Source organism: Micromesistius poutassou, assembly GCF_964030765.1.
Source record: "Micromesistius poutassou genome assembly, chromosome: 1".
Taxonomy (NCBI): domain Eukaryota; kingdom Metazoa; phylum Chordata; class Actinopteri; order Gadiformes; family Gadidae; genus Micromesistius; species Micromesistius poutassou.
In genome coordinates this window covers 10336434-10356267 of record NC_140271.1, presented here as the reverse complement: position 1 = coordinate 10356267, position 19834 = coordinate 10336434, and the positions used below count along the sequence as shown (strand labels likewise).

Here is a 19834-nt window from a genome sequence, read left to right as displayed (position 1 = left end):
TGATGTATCTGAATATCAATAAAGTTTTATTTTCAAAACGTGTACTTCGTGTACTACATACTCAACGGAATGCAAAGACTGCAAACTCTGTCTGGCTTCATTGTTGGTATCAATGCATCCCCAGTGGCCGTGCTGAATTTGAAGACTGATGGTTATAACACATTCATTACATCGTAGATCATTGGGGATGTTGTCAAAACACATTTGAAATCAATTATATTGGCAACCTCATGGGTAAAAAAATAAGAATTGCATTTATTCATGTGACTGATCAAAATACAACAAGGTACAACAAATTTCCCAAAAGTACTACATTTTATACCAAACAACACCTCGTACCACAGTCTTGCCCGCAAATATAGCTGTTACTGTAACAGACAAAATGAATTTAAAAGATTCAACACATACATTGAAACTACCAATGTGCATAGAACTTCATAGCCAGTGCTTCATCAACATTGGTGATCCATCAAATGTGGTCACCTATAGTTCCACTTCAAGAATGGTCAACTGTATGTTGTAGTCTTTGTATTCAGCCAACTACTTTTGTGTTTTCATAGTTCAATTATGGTAAATACAAGTCCTTTAATTGGTATTTGAGGTAGTTAAAAACATAAAATGAGGTTACATATTTTCACAGGCTCTTCATCCAAAATATGAAGCGATCTTCGAGGTCTGTGCACCAATCTATTTACTTCTAATTATGTTTTGAACCTGATCTTGACAGGTCACCAATGTCAAACTGAGGCAGGTAACAATGCATGCTTCTCATCTGGAGCTAAGAAATACTTGTGTACATAATTATTTTTCCACATTCAGATGATGATGATGATCTTCTCGACATGAATGCCACTGCACACTGTTGACAAGCTAATGATACCTCATATCAATCTATACAGTGTTTCTGCTGCTATTCTAACTTTTTTTATTCTAAGATTTATATTTGTTTAAATTATATTGTCTATCATATATTATAACTTGTTTGCTGCTGCTAGGCCAAGGAGCCAGAACCAAATAGTTTTACTGCAGTATACTTGTATACTTATATGACGTGACAATAAAAAATCTTTAATCTTGAATCTTCACTGTGACTCACTTCCCTGTGTCAGGATAGATGGGTAAGAAATGTTTTCTAACAAAGCCACATTGTCCTTGAATCAGCTGCAAAAATAATTTTAACTGACTTATCAAGTCTCACTTCCTGAATTGAAGAATCCTTAAAGTCACATGATTGGATGCTGTCTATACACTTGCATTTTCTTTTTGCACTTTACTGTTACCTGGATAAATTAAATAAATAAAAATAAATAAATAGCGAAAGACTTAAAGAAAGCAATAACGTCTCACTTTCTGGAGCCAAGAAATACCTGGTTACCTTCTTACCACATTACTATGTTAAACTATGTTTACACGCTCTTCGTAGCGTATATTACTGTGCCTTAAGAACTTTAACTGGCTGTATTTCTTACCATTGCATTTTTGTATTTATATTATCTTAATTCAGTGTTGAGACGATGCAGCCATGTTTGAAAGTACCCAAACGCTAAACTCAAACCTAGGTAGGTTTATAGCAACCGACCTAACGCACTCACACATACATACAGTTCATGTACGTATTCACATACAGACAGTGCATTGACCTATTCACAGTCATACAGTTAATGTACATACGTATTCACATACAAACAGTACCTGTTCCTATTCACATACAGCCAGTGCATGGACATACTCAGTGCAAAACATGCAAATTCTTGAAATGTTCCCTCTTGTGGTGTTACCCCCAGGCTAACAGCCAACATTAGAGCGGAGGTTTGGTAAATCCAAGCAGTTCTATGTCTTGTGTGTTCTAATGACACATAATCCTGCTGTCCTCTTTCTGAAGTCGTTCAAATACCGCAAATGAGATAGACGTGTTCCACATCCTGGCAAAACAACAACAGAGGGAGAGAGAAAGTGCTTGTTAAGCACCTTTCAATGTTGTGATATTCAATCCTTCAGGATTCGATAAGGGCATCCAAATGGGACGGACCAGGGGGGTATTCCATCAACCAAGCTAAACGCAGAGCCGGGCTTATTTTTCTTAGCATGGCTTCTTTCAGCCAGAGTTGTGTTCCATTAATGTGGCTTAAGGGAATCTCCGCTAAGTAACCATGGCAACTTATCCGACCAAAATAACCAACAAGCTAAACGCAAAGCCAGGCTTCTTTCAGCTAGAGTTGTGTTCCATGAACGTCACTTAAGGGAATTTCCGCTAAGTAACCATGGCAATTTATCTGTCAAAACTAACCTGGTTGGTAGCAGGTTAACTGTCAGGCTAACTTGAGCGGTGTTTCAGAGAAATCCATCTGTCAGCAACAATTGTACCATCAGAAGGTTCCGCCAAACCTAGTCCTCACAATTTTGTCATAAATGTACATATATGAAGTACAAACAGCGTATATTTTCACTAAGGGTCTAAGATTAAATGATGCAAATGAAATAATTAAATGAATTGCTATCTATTATTACTGTGGCTATTTTTTCAACACATTTTCACACAAATCTATGTATTATCGCGTAATCAGGAATCAGCGACTGGGTGAATGGTCTAGCACTTGCCCTGTAAAACGCGTGACCCGAGTTCGCGTCCGGAGTATTTCATAGTATTCTTGGCGTTGGCTTCATTTTGTAATTCCCTTTATTAATTAGATTAATTTCCTAATTAAGAATATTCAAAGAAATGGAAAATAAATGGCATGAAAAGTTATTTGATTTCTCTAGTAATCCTTCCTATATTACTATTACTTGCGTGGGGTTAGAACCCCGGACGACGGTGCAAGTCCGACACGTTAACTCGAGACTGTCTCCCTGCCTTTAAAGCCATGGTCAATATTAAATTAAAATATGTTACGCTTAATACTACTTATGCATTCAACAGATCACCGATTTTTGTGCCAGGCAGCCTCCCTGTTTCTATTAATGGTTACGGTGTACCCTTTTTGAGTTATTATATGCGTGCACTCCTCATAGACCTCCACAAGCAGCTTCTGTTCACCGCTGGAAAAGATCCCGCTCGGTCATTTTCGGACATTTGATCCATGATTCGACATTCACGGTTATGGGCTGGTTACATATCTCGTGAACGCACGTAATCCAGGATAACGTTAGCCTGGCTTGAACTAACCTGAGCCAGGCGCGGCTGAACTGCGTTGATGGAACGGCTTTAGCCTCAAGTGGAAGTTGGCGCTAGTTCTAACCAGGCTTAATCAACTAATCGCCGCTTTCGTTAGCGACTTTGATGGAATACCCCTCAGACCAGATGATCAAAAGCTAGGGTAGGCCATTTTTGAGAAGCCAGCCACAGCAAGCGAAGCCAGCCACAGCAAGCGAGATTATTAAAAGTATCCAACATACAGAGGCAGACGCAGTAAACTGGAAACAGATATTCTCACAGCGCATTTCACTCAATAATAGCTGACTCTTAACAAATTACACTCAAACAATAGCTCTTAAATCATTGTTGTTATGTCTTCTTCAAAGACAAAATACTTAACTGGTGGTGAGAGAAACAACTAGGATTGTACGTCATTGTTCTACACACTCGTTGTCGATGCTGGAAAAATGATGCATTGTGTATTCTCACCTCAGGCTTTTCACAGAGGGACATTTCTTCAGGATGGCTCCAAGGTTCTGGGCCCCCAAATCCGTCAGGTTGTTGTACTTCACACTATGGACATTTTATTAGAATCAATGGTTTTGTTTTACACAACAGAAAGAACAGAGCTGCCGACTTGTATTTAAACATTTATGTTTTCATTTTAGTTCTTTTAAATACTGGAGAGGGGCTTTTAACGCATATACACAGAGATCAAGTTTACACCTGAGCCTCATCACAACACTTGCTTGCCTATTACTTCTACCTTAAGTGATTTAAAGTCCTGTTCTGGGTGTGGTTGAAATCCTTAAAAAATATACTTTAAGGAACAATCTCTACAGGACATAAAATGGCTTATGTAAATCCACATCCTGGCTCTCATCTAGTATACCAGGATCTTTGACTATGCTAATGTGGCACACCTCTAGAAGCTCCTAAATCCATCCCCAAAACCCATAGACCCATAAACCCATAGACTTCTGATTACAAAACAGTAAATAAGTACACGATATCCATCTTCGTGTATTCTGGCTGCTGTGTTGTGCACTGACTAGTTCACAGGCACGGCTGTAGTGCCCAAAGAAGGCTTTCTACATTTGCATTTGTCCATGTGACATCAGGTTGGGCACTGGCACCACCAGAGTGTGACGCAGCATCGAATCGTGGCACTGCAAAGGAGGATTCGTGCTGCCAAACCACTAAATCAAGGCTTTGGAGGAGTGTGGCATAAATAAAAACACTTACGTGGTCCCTGGTGAGCTTCCAAAATAAATGAGCCACAGGAAAAACACTATTTTAAGGGCAGGGTTTGTCTGACAGCGTACACATACATATATACCTTGCGTACCATAAAGGATAACATTGTCAATGCAGCAAAAATAATTCACATGACGTCAAATGTAAGCTGATCCTTACTCTAGGTCAGTCAGAGACACCATCAGAGGAAGGACTCTGGCCAGCCAGTATGCACCAATGTCGGAAATGATGTTACTGTACAGACTGAGAGAAAAACACAGAACATCTCTAGACATCAGAGATCAGATGACAGATCAGAGGGGTATTCCATCAAAGTCGCTAACAAAAGCGGCGCTTAGTTAATTAAGCCCAGTTAGAACTAGCGCCAACTTCCACTTGAGGCTTAAGCCATTCCATCAACGCAGTTCAGCCGCGCCTTGCTCAGGTTAGTTCAAGCCAGGCTAACGTTATCCTGGATTACGCACGAGATATGTAACCAGCCCAGAACCGTTAATGTCGAATCATGGATCAAATGTCCGAAAAGGACCGAGCGGGATCTTTTCCAGCGGCGAACAGAAGCTGCTTGTGGAGGTCTATGAGGAATACAAGCATATAATAACTAAAAAAGGGAACACCGTAACCATTAATAAAAACAGGGAGGCCGTCTGGCAAAAAAATCACCGTTCTCTTTGATGCATAAGTAGTATAAAAAAAAGTATAAAATATAAAGTATATAATAAGTAGTATTAAGCGTACATATTTTAATTGAATATTGACCATGGATTTTTAAACAGGGAGATAGTCTCGAGTTAACATGTCGGACTTGCACCCGGTCGTCCGGGGTTCAATCCCCACGCAATTAGTAATATAGGAAGCATTACTGGAGAAATCATAAAACTTTTCATGCCATTTATTTTCCATTTCTTTGAATATTCTAAATTAGGGAATTAATACAATTAATAAAGGGAATTACAAAGTTAAGCCAACGCCAAGAATACTATGAAATACTCTGGACGCAAACTCGGGTCGCGCGTAACACAGGGTAAGTGCAGGGTAAGTAGACCATTCATCCAACTACTGATTCCTGATTTTGTTATAATACATAGATTTGTATAAAAATGTGTTGAGAAAATAGCCACGGTGACAATAGATAGCAATTCATTGAATTATTTTATTTGCATCATTTAATCTTAGACCCTTAGTGAAAATATACGCTGTTTGTACTTCATATATGTACATTTATGACAAAATCGTGAGGACTAGGCTTGGCAGAACCTTCTGATGGTACAATTGTTGCTGACAGATGAATTTCTCTGAAACACCGCTCAAGTTAGCCTGACAGTTAACCTGCTACCAACCAGGTTAGTTTTGACAGATAAGTTGCCATGGTTACTTAGCGGAGATTCCCTTAAGTCACGTTAATGGAACGTTACTCTAGCTGAAAGAAGCCAGGCTAAGCGAAATAAGCCCGGCTTTACGCTTAGCTTGGTTGATGGAATACACCCCAGGTGTGTGTGTGTGTGTGTGTGTGTGTGTGTGTGTGTGTGTGTGTGTGTGTGTGTGTGTGTGTGTGTGTGTGTGTGTGTGTGTGTGTGTGTGTGTGTTGTGGAAACCTGGCCCTTGACAATCAACGTGATGCAGAGCACCTGAGGGCCAGGGGAGAGCAGACCTTAAAAAGCCTGCTCGAAGGTGCATTCAGGGCTCTCTTGGCTTGGGTGCAAGAAGAGTCCAGCCATTGTGGCTGTGCCACCCTGTGGAACCAGGCTATGGAGCCCGCCCATTATCTTTTTGTTCTTTTAAGAAAGATACTTTATGTTTGATTAAAAGAGCCTTTGTGGCTCAACACCTAAGACAATTGTGTGCTGATTGGAGTAAGACGGTTCACTCCCTGAGCAGGGTTGCCACAGTGTGTGTGTGTGTGTGTGTGTGTGTGTGTGTGTGTGTGTACCTGAGACAACGCAGTGAGGCTGGGTTCATCAGGACCAAAGACAGCTCATACACCCCGCTGTCTCCAATACCGTTCTGGGACAGACTAGAACAACAAACACATGGTCTCAGTTCTGTCAACGTCACAGGTCATTTCACATTTACCGATCCCCTCTCACAGTCGCCTCACAGTACTTTAAGACTGGGCTGCAAGATACGGACACAACAACGTGGTGGCGAGAACGCCTGCTGCTTGTCAATGTGCTTATAAATATCAAAGAACATCAACAGGCCGCCATTTTTGTTTGTGCCAACGTCAAAACACAACAACCCCTGCCACAAAGCAGTGGTGACACAAATGCACACCGAAGCCGACCTCATCGACGGGTGAGACGAATCAAACTTGGATGTGAAATTGTGTGGTGTACGCCTAGCATCACGAAAACCGAGCTTCCACAGAGTTATCCTCGAAGAACAAGTGCACTTTAGAATTACAAGTGCACATCACTGACAGTTGACCTCCGGGGACGTGTGGCCTGGTTAAGGGACGTACTTTAGGATTTCCAGCTGGGAGAGCGACACCAGAACCTCAGCCAGTGCCTCTGCTCCTTCATCCCCCAGCTCACTTTTGTCCAAACTGCCGGTGAGAGGCCGCAACAAAAAAGATAAAAGCACACGAAGAAACGCAAACTTCACAAAACGTCCTGGTAAGCAAACGCAAATGAACACACATAAATGCATTGCCATGCCGCAAGTAGCAAGAGGGAAATGTATGGGTTGATGCTTATACTGACTCAAGATGGCGTAGGTTGTGCAAGTCTGGCAGGAGTGACCACAGCTTAGGCAGAGCCAGGGTGCAATCCTCTGGACCTAGCCTTCAGGGAGGAGGGGTACCTTCATCGTCAGCGTCATTAACAGCACCCTCATTTAATTAATTTTATTGACATCCTCCGTATCCCAAGCACGGCTTAATTGATTGATTGCATAGCCTTCTTACTCCAACTCCAGCTTGTGTAGTTCCTTCACTGCGGGAACCCCCGACGCCAGGACCGAATCCGATTGGCTGGAGCTAAAGGAGAACACAGCCTTCACTTCATAAACACAGGAATGACATATTATACCTTTAATGTTGTAGTTTAATGTATTGATTCATGTATTGATTGTGTGATCATTGTATCATTATATCATTGTATCGGAGATCAGTAGAACTCACAAGCCCTTCCACCACATCAAAGCTTTGTCTGGCTTGATTCATTAACTAAGATTGAGATCAGTGAAGACCATTTGAAATAATTTTGTATCGAACTTCAAGTAGACAGGGTGAGAGTAGGTGAGAGTGTTTGAGCCCTGCTCCAATACTGGGAAAAGACCCTTGATTGATTAAGGGCCTCTGAGAACAAAAAATAAAAAGACAAGTGTGTTATTAAGAAGTTTAGGATCATTGTGCCGTATTACCAGTCAGTCAGTCTCCTGTGCATGCTGACCAGACGTGCTAGGTCATCGACATGACACACCTGGGTAGCCTTTGGGTTCAGCTTGAATTTGGACATGGCTTCTTTAAGTTTAAGCTCCTCCTTTTCTTCCAGCTCCTCCCACATGGCGATGACATCTGCAGTGCATGCCCTGAACGTTGTACAAAAAGGGTAGTTGCTGTTTTTTTCCAGCGCTGGTTAACGTCAATTATGATTCCTTAACTCTGAGGGTGTATGGGCTTAATGGAAAAAGGGCAAGGCCTGTTAACAAAAATAGACCCAGAATGGATAACTAGACAGTGATAAACCCAAACTAGTTTTAAATTAAATCAACAAGCTGATATCTGATGATAAGGACATGCTCAATGGCTCAGTGAAGGGTAAGATGTCTCATTCAGGACACAATGACACTATTTTCCAGATGGAGCAGTACAAGCGAGCCAGTAATCCTATGGTTTTCTGGCAATTAGTTACACCTCCTCAGCAACCACCATTGCCCTTACCGCCAGGTTGAACAGGTTGAGTTTACCTACCTGTATGTCGCAATGTTGCTAAGCCCCAGTAGCGACAGAATTCCAGACGTCCGTATCCCAGTATCCTCCAGTCCCAGGCAGAACCCAGAACCTCCCGTTCCCACAAGTTCCAGAACTTTCCCCACCACATACACATCCGACGGCCACATCCTCACTCGCTGGAAGCTCATTTCCCTGGGGACGATCTTGGCCAGGACACCGGTGAGCATTTTGCCCCATGAGGTGTCTGCGCTGCCGATGCCGGCCTCGTAGATGTAGTGGCACGCCTCCAACAGGTGGGCACCGCTATGTTCCGCCTGGCCCAGGTGCTCCTCGAGGTATTTGATGAGAACCGACTGCTTGGAGACGTTGTCCCGGGAGACACTGGGGCACAGAAAGAGGGTCCCGATGGCGAACCTCTGCACAAGGTCCAGTTCCTCCTTCTGGGCCCGTCGCCGACCCCTCCCAAGGCTCAACTGCATGGGAAAGGTCTTCAGGATTCCAGATGTTTTCCTAAGGATACAGAAAACAGAGAGAGAGAGAGAGAGAGATCTTACCTATATCCAAATTATGCAAATGTGCCACAAACTACTTTAATAAAGTGACAAACAACAGACATCCATAATTACTTCTAGTTATGTTATTAAGGGTTATCAAGGTGTATATTAAGCATCAGAAAAATATTTTTCATGAAATTCTTAGCAGTCTCATGTTATCGATTTCCTCCTGTTACTCCAATCCCATTGGATGGGTGAAGGCTTACCCTGCCAAATGAAAAATAATCGAATTGGCTTATGCGTTGATTTGCGTTCTGTGCATGCTCGAGACCTTTTCCCGGGGCCGTGAGCCGGAAGTAGAAGGAGACGATAGTCTTGTTGTTGTTGTTGTCGCCGCCGTCGGATAAGGGATAATCTCGATGATAAACGAGAAACGGCGATTTATTTAAAAAGGTGGCGCAGAAGATGGAGGAAGCCGGTGAATGTAGTTACCCCCTATAAGAATTGTGTCCCGGCCACGGGAGCGCGCATGGCATGCATTCATTACTGTGCGTTCACACCAAAAGACACAATTTTCGCCTGTTCGCGCGAAGCTGCGTATGTTGACGCGCGACATCGTGCTTAATGTGTGCTTAATGCAGCGCTTCTCAAAGTGTGGGGCGCGCCCCACTGGTGGGGAATAGAGACGTGACAGGTGGGGCGCAAACGGGAGGAAATTTCACTGAAAACTCCATATTTCTTATGGTAGGAGCAAAAGCTTGACAGTAGGGCTGGGCGATATGGACCAAAAGTCATATCTCGTATTTTCAAGCAGAATGTCGATATAAGATATATATCAATATTTGTTCATGCAATAAAATAGGTGCCGTCGCCGCGCTCCAACTCGTCATTCTATATCGGGGGCGCCGCGTCGCTGTGCTCGTTAACCTGCCTTGCTGATTGCAAACTCAATCCTAAATTTGGGTGTAGGCCAGGGTAGCTAAACATTTTCAAATTAGTCAAAAACAGTCGGAGCAAGATGTGGCAAATACATGTTTCGCGCTGAAGGGGATTTTAAAAAGTGTCCTGCACGGGTCTTATTTTGCAAACCCGTCCGCACCCGTCCTTACCCACAAAACTTAAAACCACATCCGACCCGTGTTCCGACAGTAGCGTGATTTACATTCCACACCCGACCAGACCCGCTATAAATTGATACTGACGCCCGACCCGCACCCGAAGGAAAATTAGACACATAAGATGGAACGCCGGGGAATTACACTAGCGGCGTTTGGCGTGGTGCTTTAGATTGCCGTGCAAAAAAGCACATCATCCACTGTTGACGGTTTTAGTTTTCTGTTTGACTCCTCCGCTCCTGAATGTCAGATCCAGCACCGGAGGAGTCTCGCTCGCTTGCTTGCTGCGCTGGATGCGCTGAGCGGGGATGGCGAGGATAAATCTGTCAATCTGAGCGATATTGGGAAATGAACGACCGTGCTCTCCCCACCACGATCACACACCAAGAGAGTCGTCTTTAGGTGTTTTGTAATCAAGCAGCAGCTTCATCCCGATGCTGCGGAGCCTCATCGCTGGAGTCCTCTACGTCCGATAGTGTGTCCGCTGACACTCGAGCTCGCTTCTCGGCCGGGGGCACTGATCGCATATTTTGTAGATGTGTCACTAATAATGCTTTTTTTTTTAAATTTGAAATAGGCCTCCATTTTAACATTTTAAGCTTGCAGCTTTGCAGCCACTCAAGCAGGGATAGGTCTCAAAAGTTATTTTTGTCATGACACAGCTGCACTTTTATTTTCTCTATTTTTGAACTTGATGCAAGTTATGACACAGCTGCACTTTTATTTTCTCTATTGTTGAACTTGTTGTTATTTGATGTTATTGAGTTAGAATTTAGATACAACATGATGTAACTTGATGTTACTTCAATAAATTTGGAAATGTTAAGCTTGGCTATTTCATTAGCGTTGTGTTGGGGCGATGGGGGCAGGTGGGGCTTGAAAATTCCCCCTTGTCCAAAGTGGGGGACGACCGAAAAGGTTTGAGAAACACTGGCTTAATGTGTGCACTGAAACGTGTCGCAGGGCGAATTTTGTCACAGAGCGTTTTTCCCGCCAACGGTCATTCATGCCAATTCATTCTCATCAACCATGGCCGAGATCACCACTATTGTGTGTCTGTACCTGTTGTGGAAGAGGGAGAGACACCGGAATGCCCATCGTTTATGGGTTAATAATATAATCCGGAGGCGCACACCGCTTTGTGCCGTGATATTATATATATCGTATATATTATATTATATAGATATTTATATATTATATATATAATATCATATAATATTATATATAGAGCTCCGGGAGTCGCAAACGGCAACAATCACTTTCTCCTCCTCAAGCTGCGGTTCACTGCGGAGTGCAGGGAATGGTTGGTCCATGGCGATGTATATTAACAGGTTGACACATGCATATTATGAACACAAGTCGACAACGATAATGTAAACAATACTGGTAACAAACAATGTTTGTTAATATCAGCCGCATATCATGAAATATACCCACAGTTGCGGCCGGTGTCGTGCCAGAAGTTGATTTTTGCCAGAAACTGATTTTCACCATCTACCCAACAACAATAGGCCTATTAGGCTACTGGACACACAGGAGGCTATCAAACACATAAACAGAGATAAAAAAAAAATAAAAAATAAAAACAACATTTGATGATCTTTCTCACACTATCGTCATTATCGGATCATTCAATGATCGCTTCATAAACGCTTGATTGGCCTACATTCTGAACAGCCAACGTTCATCACCGCCAAATGTGTTAAAATATGTTTTATTGTCTCACAAATACTTATCATCGATATAAACTGTGGCATACTGGCGCTGTTTGAGCCTGACGAAAGCAGCCATAGCGCCACAGAATCAGCGCTTCACAACTTTAACAGACCGTGCGCGCTCCCGCGGACCGGAAATCAGTTTCTGGCAAAAATCAACTTCTGGCACGACACCGGTTCCGAACGGTTAGCCCAGCCGGCTGAACGGTGATTGGCTGTTTTACGTTACTTCACCCAGGGAGTGAACTGATTGGCTGTTACGTGACGTCACCCAGGGAGTGAACGCTGATTGGCTGTTTTACGTTACTTCACCCATGTTACCCACAGGGAGTGAACGCTGATTGGCTGTCTCACCGCGAGTGCCGCGAAAGAAATTGAAATATTTCAACTTCTGCAAAATCTGTCGCTCATTCGCGCGACAAATCCACGTGAACGCGCCCGTCCGTTTTGGGGAAAATTGTCGCCCCGTCAATCAAATCTTGTCGCGAGTCCCGGCGACAAAAAATTTAGCCCGATACGCGTCTCTACGTTCACTTTGCATTGAAACGTGTCGCGGGGCGAAGTGCGGTGTGAACACAGTTAAAGGTGGAAACACACGGACACTACGCTTCCATTTCACCCAAGGCTGAATTAAAAGTACTTGTTTTCTAAATGTGGGTCATCAACGAGGTTGCAAAGTAGTAAATCCGGGCACATCTGTCAAAATAAATGTTTTTTTCTCCCAACGTGTTTACGATCTTTATTCATTCCTTGCGATGCGGCGGGGAATGCCGTATACTGACGGGCGGCGGAGGGGCTGCTCCGGTGGGAGAAAGATGTTTTCAGTAGAGAGCTGTCAACTAACTTTGGGTCGGCGATTTATTTAAAAAGCTGGCGCAGAAGATGGAGGAAGCCGGTGTCGTGCCAATGTAGTTACCCCCTAAGGAGTGTATCATCCTCAACGTGCATTCAGTACACACTACGCTTCGATTTAACCCAAGGCTGAATTAAAAGTCCATGTTTTTCTAAATGTTGCTCATCAACGAGGTTGTAAAATAACTACGATCTTTATTAATTAATTGCGCCGCGGCCGAACTGACGGGGGTATTCTCTGATATTATGAATCTTACAGACTGCGTCGGGTTCTCCGACTCTTTGGTACTTCCACAACAAGTAAAGACTCCTAGTCGGGTTTATCTCACCCATGGGCAAAAGGAATTGGGGGAAATTAACTTTGGCTTTGACTCTCTGAAGTCCAGATTGAAACGCGACATGGAGGAGAAAGCGATGTTTCAGCAGACAGCTGTCAGTTCACTTCCGGTCCATATCATTTCTCCGACACTCCATTGTTCCGACACTCCATTGTTCCGACCTCTCGGTCGTATGCCGACTCCTCCGGCTGCGCTGCAGTCCGCATACGACCGAGAGGTCGGAACAATCGCTGAACCATCGCTTTCTCGAATGAGTTTGTTGTTGCTGGTGACGTAAAGAGGTCAACCGGTGGCTCTATTACCACTAGTTGAAATGGGCACAGCGCCACCTATCGTACCGGGGCATGACACGCTTCGGCCAATGAATCGATTTACTCACCGCCATGTATACACGGACAATTGTAGTTGTCCAATTGAGGAGCATAATCGAGCTATGGCTTTAATCGAATTAAGCTGTGCATGTAAACGTACTGAGTGGAGCAGAAAGAAGCTACGGCGTTGAGGAATTGAGTACTATGAGTCCTTCCAAGTCTATTAGCTATGTAAGTAAGTAATAAGTAATTTGATAAGTGTGTAGTGGATACATCCCTGTGTGATAAGTTATAATTATTTCATGATTGTAGATCCTGTTGTCTTTCACTTGACATCTTTGTGAAGCAATATCAATAGATTAACGTCAGTTATCTCCTTTATCGTCGGAGCTCTTGATTTTCAATTTACCTTGTGGACGATATGTGAAGACCCGCCAGGAAGCTCTGGAGGAAAGGGTTCGACCATGACAGAACGTGGCTACCATCACTCATATCCTCAAAATCCTCATCACTCTTCATCTTCCTTCTGGTGTTCTTCCTTTCTTCACTCCCCCTTCTTTCCCCTTCTCCTCCTGCATTGTCCTCTTTATCTGGACTCTTCATCTGCCCTGCCTGCCCTCCTCCCTCCCACTCCCCTAGTGAGACTCCCTTTGGCTTCTCCCCTAGACGGGAGGAGTGGAAGAGTTCAGCCCTCAGGCCGACCTCCCTCACTGTAGCCGTGAAGCCTCGCCCTGGAGGAAGGACAAGGTCATTCTGTTGCACCCCTTCCCACGCCAAACGGCTCAGTTGGGCCAACAGCTCTTCCTTGTCTCTTCCATCATTCCTTTTTTTTTTCTTTCCCTCTGACGTCCCCTTCTCTTTACCTCTGCCTCCTGTAGTAGTAGAGGCCTTTCGGTTGCAAGAGCGGATTAACATCTTTTTGGTAACTTTCTTAGCTTGAACGTGTTTGAGACTCCTGCATACGTCACTTTCGAGCTTGACTTGCGAGGGGGCTGGCGACAGATCGTGACTACTCGTGTCCTCCGACTGATGTGCCAGCTTTAGCCTCAGGGCTCGATGACAAAGTCCGCTGAGGGTGTCAGGAAAGGTCTCTGAATGATCGCAATGTTCCAGCACAAAACATACCAAACAAAAGAGGGCCGGATTCCAGCAAAGGCTGGATATATAGGGACTGCTCTGTAGCCGGGTTAGGGCGGTGTCGTGGCTGGCCGGTTCGGTGAAGTACCGGGACAGAGCGCCATCTACCTCTGCAGGGCTGAAGCCGGAGAGCTCAAAGAGGCTGTCAGCCCAGCGCTTAAGGCTGCCAGTGGCTCCTCTTGGCCGAGCCGTGATCAGCAGGGTGCAACCGGGTAGCAGGACCCTCTGGAGCAGGGCGGAGTATAGCTGCCTCACGGTGAAGGCTGGTTTCCTGGTGTCCTTCTGGAGGTCAGCCACAAGGTTCTTGTCGAGAGCCTGCAGCAGAGATTCCAGGTTCCAAGCCTCTTGGAAACCGTCAAAAACAACGAGGACACGTTCGGGGGCAGCGGCGACATGACTGAAGACCTGAAGGGTGTCCAGGCACACAGGTGTCACTGGGGAGAGGCCACCGAGCAGCAGGGTCGGCAGACTGAAGGTGGGCTTGGTCAGAGCGAGGCCTTTACCTTCCAATAGGAAGAAGAAGTCAAACTGAGGGAAGGAGCCGGCGGACCAGTCCAGGCCCAGGCTCCGGGTCAGGGTGGTCTTCCCCGTCCCGGTGTTGCCAACGACCAATACTGAACGGTTTGGTTGGGATCCAGCTGAGCTTTCAAAGATCTGAGGAATCGACAGAGGAAAAGAGGCACATATTGATTTGTATGATTACGTATATATGTTTCCATCGTTACTGACTGTTGCATATACCCTTCCCCCCCCCGCTGTAACTAACTTTAATATATAACCCCCGACCCAGTCCATCAATCCAGAGCCAAATTACTTTGCTAGTCCACCCCTGAGCTGACCAATAGTAGACATTTCAAACGGTCCATTAAGACTAAAGTAAACCTTTCACAGTTCTGACCAACACTATCAAAGCTTCATTTTTCGATAATGCTGAACTAAATTTCAGATTTCAAAATGTGATCCTCCAGGTCTTCACCTGACTCCGCCCGACAGAGGACTGCTGCCTGGCCGTGTCTCCCATGAGGGCCAGCTCCTCCTCCAAGCACGTGTTGCCCTTCTTATTCAAACGCAGGAGGTCCCTCCCGACCAGTCGTGTGTCCACGTAATGGGAGCGCGGGTTAAGACCCCCCTCCATTTGCAGGCAGGTTTTCTCCATCTGAGCTTTTGCCTTCACAATATAATCCTCAACACGTTCTAGAGGGAAAAGAGATTATAACACTCACTTCACAAGCACACTGTGATTCGATTTGTTGACAAGCCAATTATATTGTATCATCAATCTCTACTACTATTACTAAGTAATCAATCAATAATGGTTGATTATAATAATTGAGACTTTTTAGAACAAGTACAGGTTGGAATGAAACCATTTGAAACATGGCTGTCATCTTTATTCCAAAGAGGAAATTAGGCTGGATGTTTGACCCACCAGTGGCGAGGCACTGGGTGGCCAGGCCTTGCCCAGCGTCGCCTGAGATAGACCGTTGTGGAGCAGATACCATGACGACTGGAGCCACTGCATCGCTCACTACACACAGAGGGACACCTATGTTAGGAACACGCCTTCCAGCCATCATCCACAGAGGCAGAGGAGAGCAGTATGGAGCTGTTTCGTGTTTGTGCCGTAAATCGGTGGTAGAACCAGCCCCGTATGTCATATATTCAATACCAATATGTTTTATTCACCTGGTGAAGGAGGTGAGACTGGGGGTGGTGGCACAGTGGGCACTGTGTGGGGAAAGATGTGTTGAAGAGAGAAAACAATGCAGTTCCATGTACACCGTTACATTTAGGCTCAGTATGAAAATGACAGGTGGGAAAGCAGAAAACATTTAAACAAACAAGGAGAGCATGAAAATATGGAACATACCTGATGCACAAAATCAACTTTCTAATTAAACAAATAATGTTTTATTTACAGTTATAATTAGTTATAAGCAAATAACTGCTAATACATTAAAGTCCAGAAAGGTATATTTGTTCTGCCCCTCAGACTTCAAGACCAGGACAAGACAACATTGCAGTAATTTAGTTCCATCTGAACTTAAATTAACAACTCATATTAGTATTCATATATCCTGCAGAGCTCTCACACACAGTCACATTATATACACCTCTTCACAAAGCCCAAACACACTCACCCAAAATATATGTTGTTGTGCTAGTGGCTGAACCGGACAATGCAAGGGCAATCAGGGAATGCTGAGAAATGGTCAAAGTGGGATGCTGACATCCTTCCGCGTTGCCAAGGGTGATGAACTGAACAGGCATCTGGAGAGATGGGTGGAGCTGCAGGATACTTGAGGGAGATGTGGAGGTAGTCGATAGACTCTCTGGATTGGATGCCGAAAGTGACACCACATCTCCGCCTGCAAGATCTGCTGGGATTGGGAGTTCAGCTCTCTCAACGCCATGCGATTCCTCTGCAGCATAGTGAAAGGGGGACTTCAGTATTGTTTCTGTGGAATGTCACTGTTGAGCAAGTAAACCAGTGAAAGAGAAGCTTACTGGTGACGTCTGGGGTTTCTTGGACTTCTGTGGAAACAGAGTTGCTCTTGGTCAACTCAAAGAGGGTATCTTGGTCTGGTGTGAGGGAAAAGTTTTCTTGTGAGTAATGTGTTTCGATTGTGCGTTTGTGTGCATGTGTGTGTGTGTGTGTGTGTGTGTGTGTGTGTGTGTGTGTGTGTGTGTGTGTGTGTGTGTGTGTGCGTGTGTGCGTGTGGCTTGGACATTTCCACTCACCTGTGAATGTAGCCAGGAATTCTTCCATTTCCTCAACATCTAGATAGGAAGAGAGGAACATCATGAAGAACATGATAAAAATGAACAGTAGAATTAAAGTCAACACCATTAGGCGCAGTGACTTTGGTCGCTGTGACAATAAAAATACATAGCAGAACTTGAGATTATTTGCAAACCATTGTGGATGAAAAGGGATGGTCCCATGTTTGTTGTTGTGTTTACCTGGCAGCTCTTCGATGTCAGAGGGAAGGTCCGGATCTGATCCATGCACCCCATCTCCTAATGGGAGAGAGGGAACATCGTTCATTCATAATGAGAGGCTTCGCTTTCGAACAATAAGCAAAGTTACCTCAGACCCTTTTAGGCTCAGAGTTAAGGACCTTAAGGCTACTATCAGGAGATGTTGGAGAGTCAATACTCTGCTATGCCTAATTGAGCAGTATTTACACTTTAATTCCAAGTCAATTGTATTCGTACACCCCTCACTCTCTCAACGGGCTTCCCCGGCCACATGTTACGACATGTACACTAAGCCCTTAGTATTATATAAGAATTTCTTCATCCAAAAAAGTCTCTCTCATGCCTTATATGCTACATATGTTGCTCAACACTCAAGACACTCAACAAAGCAATGCAATACTAGCTTCAATCAGTTGACAGGAGACAATAAATACAACTTGGTTACAAGGTTACAACTAACCTTGGCACCAGCAGATTTATGATACAATACAACTTCATGAATTGTAAATATTGATTGATCAGACAACAGTCACTGCGACCCCTTATCCTATACAATCAAGAGAAAGGCTATAATAAGTAAGCATATCTTTATTTCTATAGCACCTTTTAATTATATTTATCTATTTATATCTATCTATCTATCTATTTTAAGTGCTTAACAAAGCTCAGAATAACAGCAATAGCAGTATATACACAAAGAACATCATGTAAAAGGTTAAAGAAGGTCAAAAATAAAATGAAACTCAAAATATTCAAAACATGACGATTAAAGGCTTGCTGTACAGTTTCGGTGTCGAACTCGCTCGAAAGCCTTTCCTCCAAACTCAAACTTCCTCCAACAGCAGTCGTTGAGAAGCAGCATTGAGTTGTGAAATTATTTAGCACAGATAAATGCATTAAAACATTATGCATATCTATTCATTTTGGAGGTTTTATATTACTATTTGAGCAATTGTATTCTTAGTTTGTAAGGCTTACTGTGTGTGCTCATCACACTTTCTGTGTTTTGTTATTATTTTTACTGGATAAGACTACATTAAACAGATGCATTTGATACAGGTAAACCTATACAAAAGCATGTGTGTGTGTGTGTGTGTGTGTGTGTGTGTGTGTGTGTGTGTGTGTGTGTGTGTGTGTGTGTGTGTGTGATACTTTCATAATCAACTCACATGTATTATATGACCAATATATATGTATTGATTGACAAAACATTTACAGTGACGCAGACTAGACAGTCACTGGTTCCGCCAAGGGAAGAAACCGAGCGCTACTGACCACTAGCGCTAGTGGTCAGTAGCGCTCGGTTTCTTCCCTTGGCGGGACCAGTGTATGTAATGTGTACGTATACATCACCTGCCGGGCCGTCCTGCATGGCTGCTCTATAGGTTCGATCTTGTATGTTGTCATCCGGCCGAGGCGCTCCCCTCTGCTGCTGTCCTCAAACGGCATCTGCAGAGGAGCGAGGCAGCGCACTTATTCAGATTACCTCGGCTGCTTTCGCTTTCGTTTCAGACAAAAGGGCATGTTTATAGATATTTGGAAATAAATGTATGGGCCTAGTTATAAACTGATGAAATATTGCTTGTACAAAAAATGGGTCAATGTAGCAGGTCAATGTGTTCGAACTTCACATTTGCAGCTCACGAAAAAGTCCTATTGATGGTTACTTCATATTCGGTGGAGTAGAGCATGTGGGTGGACGGGAGCATATGGCTGTTTGGCTGGTAAGTACCTAACTACCCCCAACAGCCCTCGCGGGACGCGATTGAGTTTTTCGTCGGCGCAATCCGGGAAAAGTCCCGCCTCAAGCGCTAGGATTGGGCTGGCAGGCACTGACAGGCAGCCTGTCAATCAAACACGCACACTGACTCCTAATCCTAACCCTAACCCCAACCTGACTAAAGTTAGTTTAATATACATTGAAATTGAAGTTACCTTCCCCGCGGTCACGTGATGGATTTTAGCCTTTTTGGATTGGTACAGGGATTTAAACCAACGTGATTGGATAATTTCCGGCTATCCCATCATTAATATTCATGATTTTCCCGGATTCCGCCTAGGAAAAACAAATTCGCTCCCGGCACACCAACCGCCAAACCGCACCACACCATGTTTCAAACATGGCCAGTGTGGTGCGGTTTGTGGTGCGGTGGTATGTGTATATGTCAAACATAATGTTTGACATATACACATTACAACATACCTCTTGACGCTAGTCGTTAACACTTCTAGGCGACATAATTTTAACCATTCTGAAACCATTCTTAAAATAATGAAACAGGTGAATCATGGCCTGGTCCTTCAAAGTGTGTTAAAATAGCTAAATGCACACTGTCATTAAAGGTTGCTGCTGTTATAATTAAGCAATAGATCACGACAGGCTGTGCTATGTTCTCATTATAGCCTACCACAGTTAAGGGGCGTTGTCACATGTCTTTATAATTGTAGGAGATCTGCTGCTTGAATGACACACACAGTACCCCAAATGTACGTTTTTGATCAATATTATTTACAAGGGCTTTGCATGATCAGAATAACAGATTAATAGACCTGGGGCTTTTTCTTTAATCTTTCAAGGCTTTAGTCATAGTAGTTTGCACAAAAAAAA

The 19834-nt window shown here is 43.9% G+C and overlaps 1 protein-coding gene across 4 annotated transcripts; it reads right to left on the bottom strand.

Moving 5' to 3' along the window:
* Positions 1-75: 75 nt before the first annotated feature.
* Positions 76-19094, bottom strand: ciita (class II, major histocompatibility complex, transactivator). 4 transcript variants are annotated; one of them, XM_084488409.1, is made up of 19 exons: positions 18959-19094; positions 18580-18675; positions 17209-17265; positions 16987-17025; positions 16753-16827; positions 16386-16667; positions 15931-15972; positions 15674-15772; positions 15221-15438; positions 13517-14898; positions 8301-8792; positions 7751-7918; positions 7293-7364; positions 7090-7170; positions 6849-6932; positions 6318-6401; positions 4550-4633; positions 3623-3706; positions 76-1922 (listed from the first exon to the last, which is right to left on the bottom strand). In XM_084488409.1, the coding sequence occupies exons 2-19, from the start codon at positions 18596-18598 to the stop codon at positions 1847-1849; spliced, it is 3438 nt and encodes a 1145-aa protein (XP_084344535.1). In that variant the 5' UTR covers positions 18599-18675; positions 18959-19094; the 3' UTR covers positions 76-1846. The 4 variants fall into 4 exon arrangements, with proteins under 4 accessions (XP_084344535.1, XP_084344536.1, XP_084344534.1 ...); XM_084488410.1 differs by lacking the exon at positions 18959-19094 and adding an exon at positions 18894-18939; XM_084488408.1 differs by lacking the exon at positions 18959-19094 and having other exon boundaries at positions 18580-18926.
* Between the last annotated feature and the right edge of the window lie 740 nt (positions 19095-19834).